Source organism: Bos indicus x Bos taurus, chromosome 15, assembly GCF_003369695.1.
Source record: "Bos indicus x Bos taurus breed Angus x Brahman F1 hybrid chromosome 15, Bos_hybrid_MaternalHap_v2.0, whole genome shotgun sequence".
NCBI lineage: Eukaryota > Metazoa > Chordata > Mammalia > Artiodactyla > Bovidae > Bos > Bos indicus x Bos taurus.
The window spans coordinates 2,587,559-2,599,983 of record NC_040090.1 but is presented as its reverse complement, the minus strand read 5'-3'; the positions used below and the strand labels follow the sequence as shown (position 1 = coordinate 2,599,983).

Below are 12,425 nucleotides of genomic sequence, written 5' to 3'. Positions count from 1 at the left end.
GAGTGGAAATACCTCTCCTATCCCCCCGATGGTTGGAGCTGCCAGATGAGACACAGTCTGAGTGGGGAGGAACTGAGAAAGCTAACTTTTCAGGGGCCATTTCCTGAAGATTTCTCTCCTCTGGGGCTCAGAGAAGCCTAATTAGAAGCTTGGGGCTTGATTAGAGATGCTGAATCAGTGGCGAATTCCCACACCCTGGTTTTCTAATTGCCTTCCTGGAGCACCCAGAACAGGACAGACATCTAGGCACCTACCAGTGGGTACTTCTGTGGGTGTCGCGGCTTACGAGCTGTAGGCACTCAAGATGTTTATTCCTCTTGTCTCCAAAAGCCACGTTCGGACCTCATGTCACATTCTGCTCCCATCCAGCCTCATTTTCCAGGAAAGGAGCTCTTGGTCCTGCCGAAGGTAAGCATGGCCAAATTAGGTCAGAGAGGAAATGAACCACAGTCCAGATTCAAAACATACTCGACGAGGTTGAATCTTGGTTTCCTCTCATCGACAAACAGATCATCTCTCTTTTCTTTGGAGAGCAGGGTCAGAGCCAGTGTGGTTTGTGTGGAGCACAATGTGTTGGGAGCTGGTAGTGTTTCTTCTCTCTTGCAGGGATGCGAGACACTTAGCATCTCTGGGTCTCAGTCCCCTCATCTGTGTCATGGGACTGATAATGCATCTCCTACCTCCTCCAAGTGACTGCTTTTAGAATCAGAGACAAGGTAGGTGAGACCATATGAAAGACTAGGGAGGCTATTTCAGTTAAGGGGTTATATTGAGAAAAGGGAAAGAGCAAGAAGCATCTCTAATTGAATATCTAAGAAACTTGTAAAACTCCGGTAGGTATTTGGAATGTGATGGTACTGACATTATAAGGAGAGCTGGAAATGATAGGAAGGCTCTAAAACAGAATGAGCTCCTTTGTGGGAGAATAATGTCCCCATCGTGGGAATTGTTCCAGCTCCATAAAGACTGCTTGGAAAGGGTCACCATTAGCTCAAAGGTCAGCCATCAGAGATGCCCTGTGTGGGATTTCTGCTGTGGGCCAGAGGGAAATCTCAGATCCTTTCAGACTGGAGTCCATGAAGTTATTTCCTGTGAGTGCTCACCGTGCTTAGTCACTCAGTCCTGTCTGACTCTTTGTGACCCCTTGGACTGTAGCCCTCAGGGCTCCTCTGTCCATGGAATTCTCCAGGCAAGAACAGTGCAGTGGGTAGCCATTCCCTTCTCCAGGGGATCTTCCTAACCTAAAGCGTAGAGAATTAAGGTCTTTCTTTTAGGACTGATCAACTGGGTCCTGATTTGGGAGAAGCTCTAAGGAGGTTGAAAGTGAAAGTGTTAGTTTCTCAGTCACGTCCAACTCTTTGTGACTCCATGGACTGAAGCCCACCAGGCTCCTCTGTCCATGGAATTCTCCAGGCAAGAATACTGCAGTGGGTAGCCATTCCCTTCTCCAGGGGATCTTCCTGACCCAGGGATTGAACCTGGGGTCTCCTGCATTGCAGGCAGATTCTTTACCATCTGAACCCCCAGGGAAGCCCTAAGGAGATTAGAGGGTGAAAAACTCCACCCAGGACTAAAGAGACCTGCTCACACTTTGCAGGACTGGTCCTATCCAGGTGTTCCCCATCATCAGAACTCCTCTCCCCTCCCATCGCCCTTTGCGGGGGTCGGCTCATTTATTCTCATCACTCTCCAAGAGGCGAGGGCTTGAGTTGCTCTGGGACACAGAAAAGCTAAGATTTGGAAAAGGAGGTGCAGTCCAGACAGTAGAAAGGGTGTCTCGCCAGGCTGCAGGAGACCTGCCACTCCCAGCATTTTCCACTGGTGTTCGCTTCTTGGCAAGACCCCCCTCATCTCCGGACCTCTTTTCCTCATCTCTGCTCCATCTGTCTGAAGTCCAAAGGGCAGAGCCGTGACTGTCAGAGACTCCTGTAATTTCCAAGAGTCTCCTGCACTCTCTTCCCGGGGAGCAGAAGAGACAGAGGCAGCAGGCAGTGAGGAAGTGTGAGAGACTTGAGGTCAGTGTGTGGAGTGAATGTATGTGGCGTTCTAGAAGTTGATTGTGGGATCACAGAGTGAGGGAGAACTCAAGATTTCCACTTTCCAGGTCTCCCACCTATGCCCCCCAAGCTCCCACCTTCAGGTGGGGGCGCCTGTGTCCCTATGACCGCCGTGCTGAGGGGCTGGGAGGTGAGGTGGAGGGGTTCGCAGGTCTGGCTGCTTTTCTTCCTAGTGGTGTGGCCTTTGCACAAGTCTGGTGACCTCTCCAAATGCCAATTGCCTTACCTCGAAATGGGCTATGTGAAGATCAGATGGGATTGTGGGAGGACAGGGTTTTAAAGTGAGGGATCACGAGAGTCCTCTGTCATCTGGGGAAGGGGGATTCACGCCTTCCATGGCTTGCAACAGAACCCGTCTTTGGGAACGCATGCCTTTTCTTTGCATCCTCGAGCACTCCTGTGACTTGGGGTTATTCCTGTCCTTATACACGACACAACTGAAGTTCAGATAATTTACATGACTGCCTGGGACCTGACTCCATTGTGCTAGAACTTCCGAGCATTCTAATTCCACGACACCATGCTGGTTCTGCCCTATTTTTCGGTGAGTCTTGCTGGAGATTACTTTCCTGTGTATAAGTTTAAATTCAACTAGAAAATGGCCAACTAAAGTTTTCTTCCAAATAAATTTCTGAGAAGAAGGGGAGCTCTGAAATAGTCTCTTTTCATCTCTAGATTGAGCTACTTTTTACCTGAATACAGAGTGTTGATGCGAGAAGCAGTTACCTTTCCTTTTCTCCCACCACTTAGACATCCTTAAGGCCCAAGTCCGCCCTGACACCTTGAGTGGCAAATGGTCTTGCACCTCATTGCTTTATTCCTTTTTCCTATGACGTTACCACAAGTAGATATGTCAGCTGTATTCTAGCGGCCCAGGGAAGATCATTATCATCTAATATTTGTTTAGTTCTGTATATTCATCACTGCAACCCCAGTAGACAGCAGTCTGCTTAGCATAGAATACAAAGGAAGATCCTTTAGAAACCTTAGTCGCATATTTCCAGCTGAGAGCAATGGCTGCATAAATTTAGGCACATCGTAGAACCTTTTTATCTTACTGTTTTAAAATAACTTTGACCCTGACTTGGAGGATCTAAGTGGTTTAGTTTTGCTGAGCTATATAAGTACTCTTCAGATCCGTGGCTCTATATTTTCCACAGTGTGAGCTATTATAAAGCTGACATCTGGGCCCTGCTAACAATCCCTTCCAAGTGCAGACTTATTACTTTGAGAATCATCTTCCCATATATTTTCTCGATTAGCCCATAGTAGCCTCTTGGCTCCTAGTCCAGTATATTAAACACCAAAATCTGCTGGGCTTCTTCACTTCAGAAACCCTTGTTAGTGTTCTGAGGTTTAGTGGTGGTCTTGGAGAGGTTAATAATCCCAGAGAGCAGTCAGTCTGGAGGTCTTTCTCCATGAGCTCTGGGGTGTGTGACTTAGATGACCTGGATGTCTTGTTGCTGTTGTTGTTCAGTAGCTAGGTCATGTCTGACTCTTTTGCGACCCCATGGACTGTAGCAGCCAAGTTCCTCTGCCCTTGGGATTTCTTGGGCAAGAATACCGGAGTAGGTTGCCATTTCCTTCTCCAGGGATACTTCTCCATGGGATACGGGCGTGGGTTGCCATTTCCTTCTCCAGGGGATCCCCCCTCCCAGGGATTGAACCTGCGTCTCTAGCATTGGCAGGAAGATCCTCTTACCACTGAGCCACTAGAGAAGCCCAGGTGTGTTGACCAATATAAAAGTGAAGCTGTGAGTCTTGAGCAGACATGACTTACGTGGGGGAAAGATAACCTAGAGTTCGTGGTCCCCCAGGAAGTGTCTGGAAGTGAGATATTTCTGTGCCCAGCAGCAAATAGGTAACAGATCACGGAGAATGGGCAGTGTTGACGTGGCTCAGCACCAAGGAACGTGGTGGGTTCACGATGACGTTGAGGATTCCTTTTCTTACTGTGCGTCCTCAAAACCCAGCAATTTCAGCCATTTTGTGGGCTCCAAAAACAGGAAGCTGCTCTTTCACTGTTCCACTCATATTTCCCCAGCAGCTTAGTTTATCTAAATTGCCTGGGACCAAATACTTTCCTCTGAGTCTGCAGCGATCCATGGTTCTTCTCCCTGCCTAGAGATTTTGTGCAGCTGCTGTTGGTTTTCTCCAACCATAACATTAGGAAATCAATTGCCTACTCTATCTGGAATTATCAATCATTTTGGACCAGTTCAGGAGTTTAGACAAGGCATCACAAGGAGAGGTGGAACTCGTCTTGCAGAGAACAAACTTTCTAGCTCCTCTGAAGGTCAGCAAACACTTGCCAACCTGAGTTTTCTCTAACATTTTCCTCTGTCCATTGAAAAGTAGATGTACCTGATGCTCAGATGGATCATACTGAAGTGATAGGTACACACTGCTATCTTCAAAATGGGTAAACAAAGTGACCTTGTGTGTGACACAGGGAGCTCTGGTGATATTATGTAACGACCTAAATAGGAAAAGAATTAGAAGAAGAATAGGTACATGTGTATGTATAACTGACTGACTTTGCTGTACATATGAAACCCACACAACATTGCTAATCCGCTGTACTCCAGTATAAAATAAAAAGTTGAAAAAAAGAAGCACGCACACAGACAGAGTATGTTAGGGATTAGGAGACCCTCCATGCTTTTCACAGTTTCAAGTTGCAGTCCTAGGTCACTACCCTTGAATTTGGGTTTATGAAGATGTCAGGAACCGACTGCAGTAGCACAGACCTGGAGCCCTCCCCGAGCTGTCCATTTGCTCCCCTGCCCGTCTGCCTTTCTTCATCATCCTTGGTGGGTCTGATTTAGACTGAACCACTGTGCGTGCACTGTCTTTCCAGAATCCATTTGGCAAAGGCCTCTGGCGGCACTGCTGCTGGTCTGATGGCTGCGTGTTCGGATGATCTTGGCTTCTGGCAAACAGGCGATTTTATTTTGTATTTATTTATTCATCAATATCTCTTTCCAGAAGAGATTTAAAGTGGCTTATAAAAATGTATAACAAGTAGCAAGATAATAAATAAAGAATGAGGAATGAGACTTGGGCAAAGCAAAAGAGCAGGGAAGAACTGGTGAGGAGGCAGGAGCAAGACTGGCCACATGGCCTTTCCCTTGCCACTTAAACCTGTGCTCCTGGTGGCGGCATGTTCTTGACTGGAGTTTAATTCTGGTGGTAGTCCTGGGCACGTGGTCTGCCTTACATCCCTGCAGACAAGGTGGGGCCAGTAAAGATGATACCACAAAGAGGAGAACGTGTGCAGTGTTCTCAGAGTTGTGGTCACTTTCCAAAATTTTTATTTAATTTGTGTTTCTCTCCTCTTTGCCCAAATGTAGAGAGTAACGCTTGTAAAGCCAGTAGAAAGTTCTGGTTGTGGTGAAAAGGTGCTCACTAGATGGTAACTCATTACCATGCTTGTGAGCTGCTGGCAGCATGACCTTTTTTTTTTTAATTTTATTTTTAAACTTTACACTATTGTATTGGTTTTGCCAAATATCTAAGTGAATCCGCCACAGGTATACATATGTTCCCCATCCTGAACCCTCCTCCCTCCTCCCTCCCCATACCATCCCTCTGGGTCGTCCCAGTGCACCAGCCCCAAGCATCCAGTATCGTGCATCGAACCTGGACGGGCGACTCATTCCATATATGATATTATACGTATTTCAATGCCATTCTCCCAAATCATCCCACCCTCTCCCTCTCCCACAGAGTCCAAAAGACTGTTCTATACATCAGTGTCTCTTTTGCTGTCTCGTATACAGGGTTATTGTTACCATCTTTCTAAATTCCATATATATGCATTAGTATACTGTATTGGTATTTTTCTTTCTGGCTTACTTCACTCTGTGTAATAGGCTCCAGTTTCATCCACCTCATTAGAACTGATTCAAATGTATTCTTTTTAATGACTGAGTAATACTCCATTGTGTGTATGTACCATAGCTTTCTTATCCATTCATCTGCTGATGGACATCTAGGTTGCTTCCATGTCCTGGCTATTATAAACAGTGCTGCGATGAACACTGGGGTACACGTGTCTCTTTCTCTTCTGGTTTCCTCAGTGTGTATGCCCAGCAGTGGGATTGCTGGATCATAAGGCAGTTCTATTTCCAGTTTTTTAAGGAATCTCCACACTGTTCTCCATAGTGGCTGTACTAGTTTGCATTCCCACCAACAGTGTAAGAGGGTTCCCTTTTCTCCACATCCCCTCCAGCATTTATTGCCTGTAGACTTTTGGATCGCAGCCATTCTGACTGGCGTGAAATTGTACCTCATAGTGGTCTTGATTTGCATTTCTCTGATAATGAGTGATGTTGAGCATCTTTTCATGTGTTTGTTGGCCATCTGTATGTCTTCTTTGGAGAAATGTCTATTTAGATCTTTGGCCCATTTTTTGATTGGGTCATTTATTTTTCTGGAATTGAGCTGTAGGAGTTGCTTGTATATTTTTGAGATTAGTTGTTTGTCAGTTGGCAGCATGACCTTGAAGTCCAGCGGACTTTGGTTCAAATCTCAGCCTGATGGTTTGTTGTTGTTTAGTATCTGAGTCGTATCTGACTCTTCTGCTGCCCCCGGAACTGTAGCCCCAGGCTCCTCTGCCCATGGGATTTCCCGGAGAAGAACACTGGAGTGGGTTACCATTCCCTTCCCCAGGATCTTCCTGACCCCAGGGATCAAACCTGCGTCTCCTGCAATGGCAGGCGGACTCTTTACCACTGAGCCCCAGGCAAGCCCGGTGGTTTCCTGGAACCAGACTGCTTCACCTCTGCAAGCCTCTAGTTCCCAGGCTGTGAGTACAGACAGTCCGAGTCTCCAGTGTCGGGCGTACTGTGAAAGGTCAGTGAGGCAGTGTCTGTACAACACGTAGAACAGAAGTTCACTCAAAGCGACTGCTGTTGTAATGCTGTGCTCCCTCACTGCTATTAGTACCTGCCCTTTTCCTCTGTCGTGGGACTTTTAAGAGAGAAGAGAGGTCCTCACACTGAAGAACAGGACGCAGCGGTCAAGGTCACGGAGTCCAGTCTGGTCATATGAGGACACAGATCCAGAGATGGGAGGAGAGCTGCTTGAGTTCCATACCGCCTTAGCGGCGGACAGCAGGCGTCCGTGCCAGCCTCCAGACGCCGCTTCCGACCTTCCCCTCGTGCCCTCTTGCTGGCTCAGCATCATCAGCGGCCCTCCCCACCATGACGCTCCGCTCCCAAGGCGACCAGCTCCTCCCGCAGCGGAGACCTAGAAGTGTCTCTCGGGGGAGTTGTGGGAGAAGGGGGTACTGACTCTCGTCTCCCCCCCGGGGCTGCTCGGAGCTGGGCTAGTGTCTCACTTCCCGGGCCAGAATCACGAGTCCTGTGTCGGTTGGTGGAAGCACAGTGAATTTAGAGCCAGAGGTCCTGGTGTGACCTTGGGAAGGTTGGGTTAACCAGTTGAGCCTCATTTTACTCAGTAGTAAAACAGGGGTAAATTCAATTTCTGCATGGCAGAGCAACCTAGTGGCTGAAAAATCATCTTGTAACAATTCCATGTATTGAGTGCTTACTCTGTGCTACGCAGGTCATGTGTATTTCCACGAATTGTCTCTTTCGCCTCCCGCAGCAGAGCAGAGCTGTGGTTGCTATTGCAAGGATATTGTGTCTGCGAGTCTAGAGGCCAAACACCTGGCCCAAGGTCACACAAATAGAAACAGCTGAGTTTGGAGCGAGCCCCGCCTGTCTGCCGGGCGCTTTCAGCTGCTGTGCTGCTTTCTAGTCTGTCTGTGCAGTGAGTGGCCTTAGGCTGATCATCGAGCCTCTGACACCTTAGGGGTTTCGCTCTGTGTTGGCACAGGAGGTTGGCACTTCTGAACAAAGTTGTCTTCAGGTCTCAGAAGGACCCGAAGGATTCTGTGTGTTGTGTAATGGAGGCGCAGTGGTCCGCTGCTGGTGTCTTCATTTCCTATGTTCGTGCATAAATGATGTGTACAAAGGAGCGTGAGTAGCTGCCTGATTCCCACTATTTCTGCAGAAACGTCCCTTTTCAGTGAGCCTTCCTTGATGAGCCTGTTAACGCTCCTCTCCATACTTGGGGTCTCCCAAAGCTCTGTGTGTGCACGTCTTTCATAGCACTTATCTTCTAGCTTGTTAAAAAATATAGCTCTTTATTTAAAAGAAATATATTTGTATATACCTAGCTCTTCTGCTAGAATGACCACCTCACAAGGGAAAGATCTTTGTGTTTTCTTCCCAGCAACCAGAAGAGTGCCTCACGCATTGTAAATTCTCAGCAGATTGTTACTGAATAAATAAATGAACATGAGTCTCTCTCTTTTTTTCCCTTTTTGGTCAAGATGATTTGTGTGAATTCCAAGAACGCAGCAAGCCATTGTTTTGGTTGAGAGTCAATATTATTTTGGGCCCCGAGGAAAGAAAAGAACTCCTAAATATTTACCTTAGCAGGACCTCAGTGGCGGAGGGGTAAACACCAGACACTGACACTTATTTCATCATTAGATCAGCTTTTGCCAAACATTGGGCAAAGTTTTATTTTCTCAATTATCTAAAATCCTGTGAGAGCTCTCTCAAATTCAGTTTTTGCTTCAAGGATGGAGGACAAAAAGAATCACCTTTGAAGTCCGCATTCAGTATTTCCGTTACCCCAGATGATGGGCATCCAGAAGGCACAGAAGCAAGATTGTCTGAATACTCGGTGAGCCCTCGATCTCTATTAGAATTCTAAGCTCAGTGTGGTGGCTTTGTCCCTTAAGGAGCTTTGCAGGCTAATTCTGGAATGGCTTGATTCATGATTCTTACCAATTGATAGTGATCTGGCATTTTAAAATAATGGGACAGTATCTTTGGAATAAGAGAATGTGAAAACCAGGGCATGTTGCCTAGCAGAAGCAGAGAGGAAGAAGAGACTTGGCGGGCAACAGCTTGTAGGAGTTCTAGCTGAGGTTGCTCCTCACAGCTCACTGTCTTGCATCCAACTCTGTTGGGTTCATATGTGCATCAAAATAGCCACGCAGAAAGATAGAGTTGATATTGGAATTCCAAGGGGCTGTGGACTTGGAGATAAGATTCCAGAATACACATGAACCTAGAAGATGTTACATTGTTGCAGAATTTAGAAAAAAATAATTCTAAGTGTGTGAGTCAGACCAAGTGTTAGCTATTCACGGTAATATCATGACTTTAGCACTGACATTCTCATTCAACCAACAAGGATGCTAAGGTTGAGAAAGTTCAATTAACTTGGCCAAGGTCTCAAGAGATGGGAACCACGGTCTGATTTCAAAGGTCACATCCTTAATGCTATACCGCCAGGGTTTCTCCTCACTCTTCAGTGAGGCCGAGGACTGTTTCCAATTCGGAACCGGTAAGAAGTTAGGAATTGCCTAGGAGCTGCATTCTAGTCCTGGTTTTGCCTCTTTACTATGAAATCACGAGCTAGTCACTTCACCTCTTTGACCCTCATATTCTTCTCGCGAAAAGCAGGATGAACAAATATGTGCTTGCAAGGATCTCTGCAAGATCCACTGAAAAAGTGTAACAATTGTAAAGTGAGGACTTCCCTGGTGGCTCAGTGGTGAAGACTCTGCCTGCCAATGCAGGAGACGTGGGTTTGATCCCTCACCTGGGGAGGTCCCACACGCTACAGAGCAGCAAGGCGCGTGCGCCACAGCTGTTGAGCCTGCGCTCTAGGGCCTGGGAGCAGCAGCCACTGAGCCCGCTCGCCCTAGAGCTGGTGCGCCACAACAAGAGAAGCCGCCGCGCCGCGGAGTGCGTGCACCGGAACTAGGGACTAGCCCCAGCTGGCCACACCCAGGAAGGCCCGCACACAGCAGCCAAGGCCCAGCACGGTCAAAAAGAAATACAGGTATTCAAAACCCGTGAAGTGATTTGCTGGAAGTGACCAGATCAGGCCGTGTTCATCTGAATTTATCTTTAATGAGGTTTTCTTTTTTGATTTCAGTGGGCAGCCTGGGACTCATGGCGGAGAATGGCACTTTGGTAACAGAATTCGTTCTGCTGGGGTTCCAGCTGTCGGCCGAGCTGCAGACGGGTCTCTTCTTTGTGTTTCTGCTCCTTTATCTCATCACCCTGGGAGGCAACCTGGGGGTGACGGCGCTGATTCAGAGTGACCCTCGCTTCCAGACTCCCATGTACTTTTTCCTCGGCCACCTCTCCTTCCTGGACATTTGCTACTCCTCCGTTATTGTCCCTCAGCTGCTGGAGACCTTGCGGACCGGTAAGAGGACCATCACCTTTGAGCGCTGTGCCACCCAGTTCTTCTTCTTCACCGTTTGTGCTAGTGCTGAGTGCTTCCTTCTGGCCGTGATGGCCTATGACCGCTGCGTGGCCGTGTGTAACGCCCTCCTCTACGCCTCGGCCATGACGCCCCAGACGCGCCTGGGGCTGGTGGCCGGGGCGTACGGTGGTGCCGCGGTCAATTCTGTGGTCCGCACCGGGTGCGCCTTTTCTCTCTCCTTCTGCAAGTCGAACCACGTGGACTTCTTCTTCTGTGACCTCCCTCCTCTGCTGAAGCTTGCCTGTAGTGAGACCAGGCCACGAGAACGGGTGATCTACCTTTTAGCTTTCTTGGTCATTGCAACCAGCGTTTCAGTGATTCTCATATCCTACCTGTTCATCATTCGGGCCATTCTGAAGATTGGTTCAGCTGGCGGCAAAGCCAAAACCTTCTCCACCTGTGCTTCTCACATAACTGCCGTGGCTCTTTTCTTCGGGACGCTCATATTCATATACCTGAAAGGTAACATGGGAAAATCTCTCGGGGAGGACAAGATCGTGTCAGTATTTTACACTGTGGTCATCCCGATGCTGAACCCACTGATCTACAGCCTGAGGAACAAGGAAGTGAAGGAGGCTCTGAAGAGAGCTCTCAGCAGGTTGAAGGTTTCCCAAGCAGAGTAAGACTTGAGCTCAGTTGATTCAGAAGCTCCTGCAGATAATCCTTTGGGCTTTTAGCTTGTCTTTGTAATAGAGAAACCAGACCTGATAATTACAAAGACATATGGAGGCAAAAAAAAAAAAAAGTAGATTTAGGTTCCAGTAATTGCTTTATTAACTCTGTGACCTTGAGCCAGAAATTCTCTGCCTCAGTTATCACACCAGTAAAAATTACCTAGCTATGATTAAAGCCAGTCTCAAGAGAAATTGAGTGCTGAAGGACTTTATAAGTGATAAGATGCTATAAAATGTGAAATTTATTTTTTGGAACCCATCCTGAATATTGCTGATTGTTTTCTCAGCTACACAGTTTCTTTTTTCCCATCACGCTAACATCTGGACTTTGAATACTTACAATGCAGTAGCTTATTGCTTACATAGTGAGGATAGTCATCTTCCTTGGTTGTGGGTAGTGGGGTAGAAATCAACCTTGTCCAAAAGAAACTGGATCCTCAACATTCAATCATGTATAATTTAGGTATTTGTCATGGAAGAGTCAAGGGGAAGAAAATAAGGGAAGAAAAATAGAGGAAAGAAAGGGGAAAATAGATGTGAACTGGAAAATGTTCAAGTTAGTTTACTTCCTGAGGTACTGTAGAGGACCAAGACACTGCAGAATCCAAGAAAGGTGTAATGACTTGCATTAATTACTGAAAACAGTTCGATCTTGGTGTAAAGCTGAACTGAGCCTGATGGATAACTTTTGAAATATTTCTTGGTCACCAAAGGTCAGGATCCCTGTTTATTTCTGAAGCATTGTTCATGCACCATCTGGCTCAGTTCACTCAAGCTATTTTCTGTTCTCCAGTGATGAAAACCAGCACTTCCATCTCCTATAGGACATTTACTTTATCATCTGCAGACAGATGACCATGAATCTGACTGCCACCTTTTAACGACCTTCACGTCCACTAGAAATATTACTTGGGAAATGTCTCCATGGAGATTCCACAATCTGATTCATCAATTCAGCAAATATTTATAGATTATCAACTACATCTCAGAAATAACACTAAGTTCAGGAATATAATAGTAAATAAGAAAGACATGGTTTTTCCTTCATGGAGATTAGAATGCAGGGTATAGATACTGAGCCACGACACAGTTGAAAAAGTTGGCTTAAAACTCAACATTTAGAAAACTAAGGTCATGGCATCTGGTCCCATCACCCCATGGCAAATAGATGGGGAAACAATTGAAACAGTGAGAGACTTTATTTTTTTGGCCTCCAAAATCACTGCGGATGATAACTGCAGCTATGAAATTAAAAGACACTTTCTCCTTGGAAGAAAAGTTATGACTCACCTAGACAGCATATTAAAAAGCAGAGACATTACTTTGCCAACAAAGGTCCATGTAGTCAAGGCTGTGGTTTTTCAGTAGTCATGTGTGGATGTGAGAGTTG

At 46.7% G+C, this 12,425-nt stretch overlaps 1 protein-coding gene across 1 annotated transcript; it reads left to right on the top strand.

The window, feature by feature from the left end:
* The first annotated feature begins 10,042 nt into the window (after positions 1-10,042).
* Positions 10,043-11,066, top strand: LOC113904635 (olfactory receptor 9I1-like). Its single transcript, XM_027561760.1, has one exon. It carries the CDS (start codon positions 10,043-10,045, stop codon positions 10,982-10,984), a length of 942 nt encoding a protein of 313 aa, XP_027417561.1. The 3' UTR covers positions 10,985-11,066.
* Positions 11,067-12,425: the final 1,359 nt, after the last annotated feature.

Coding starts and splice junctions, on each gene's coding strand:
- LOC113904635 (XM_027561760.1), top strand. CDS start 10,043: ATGGCGGAGAATGGCACTTTGGTAACAGAATTCGTTCTGCTGGGGTTC.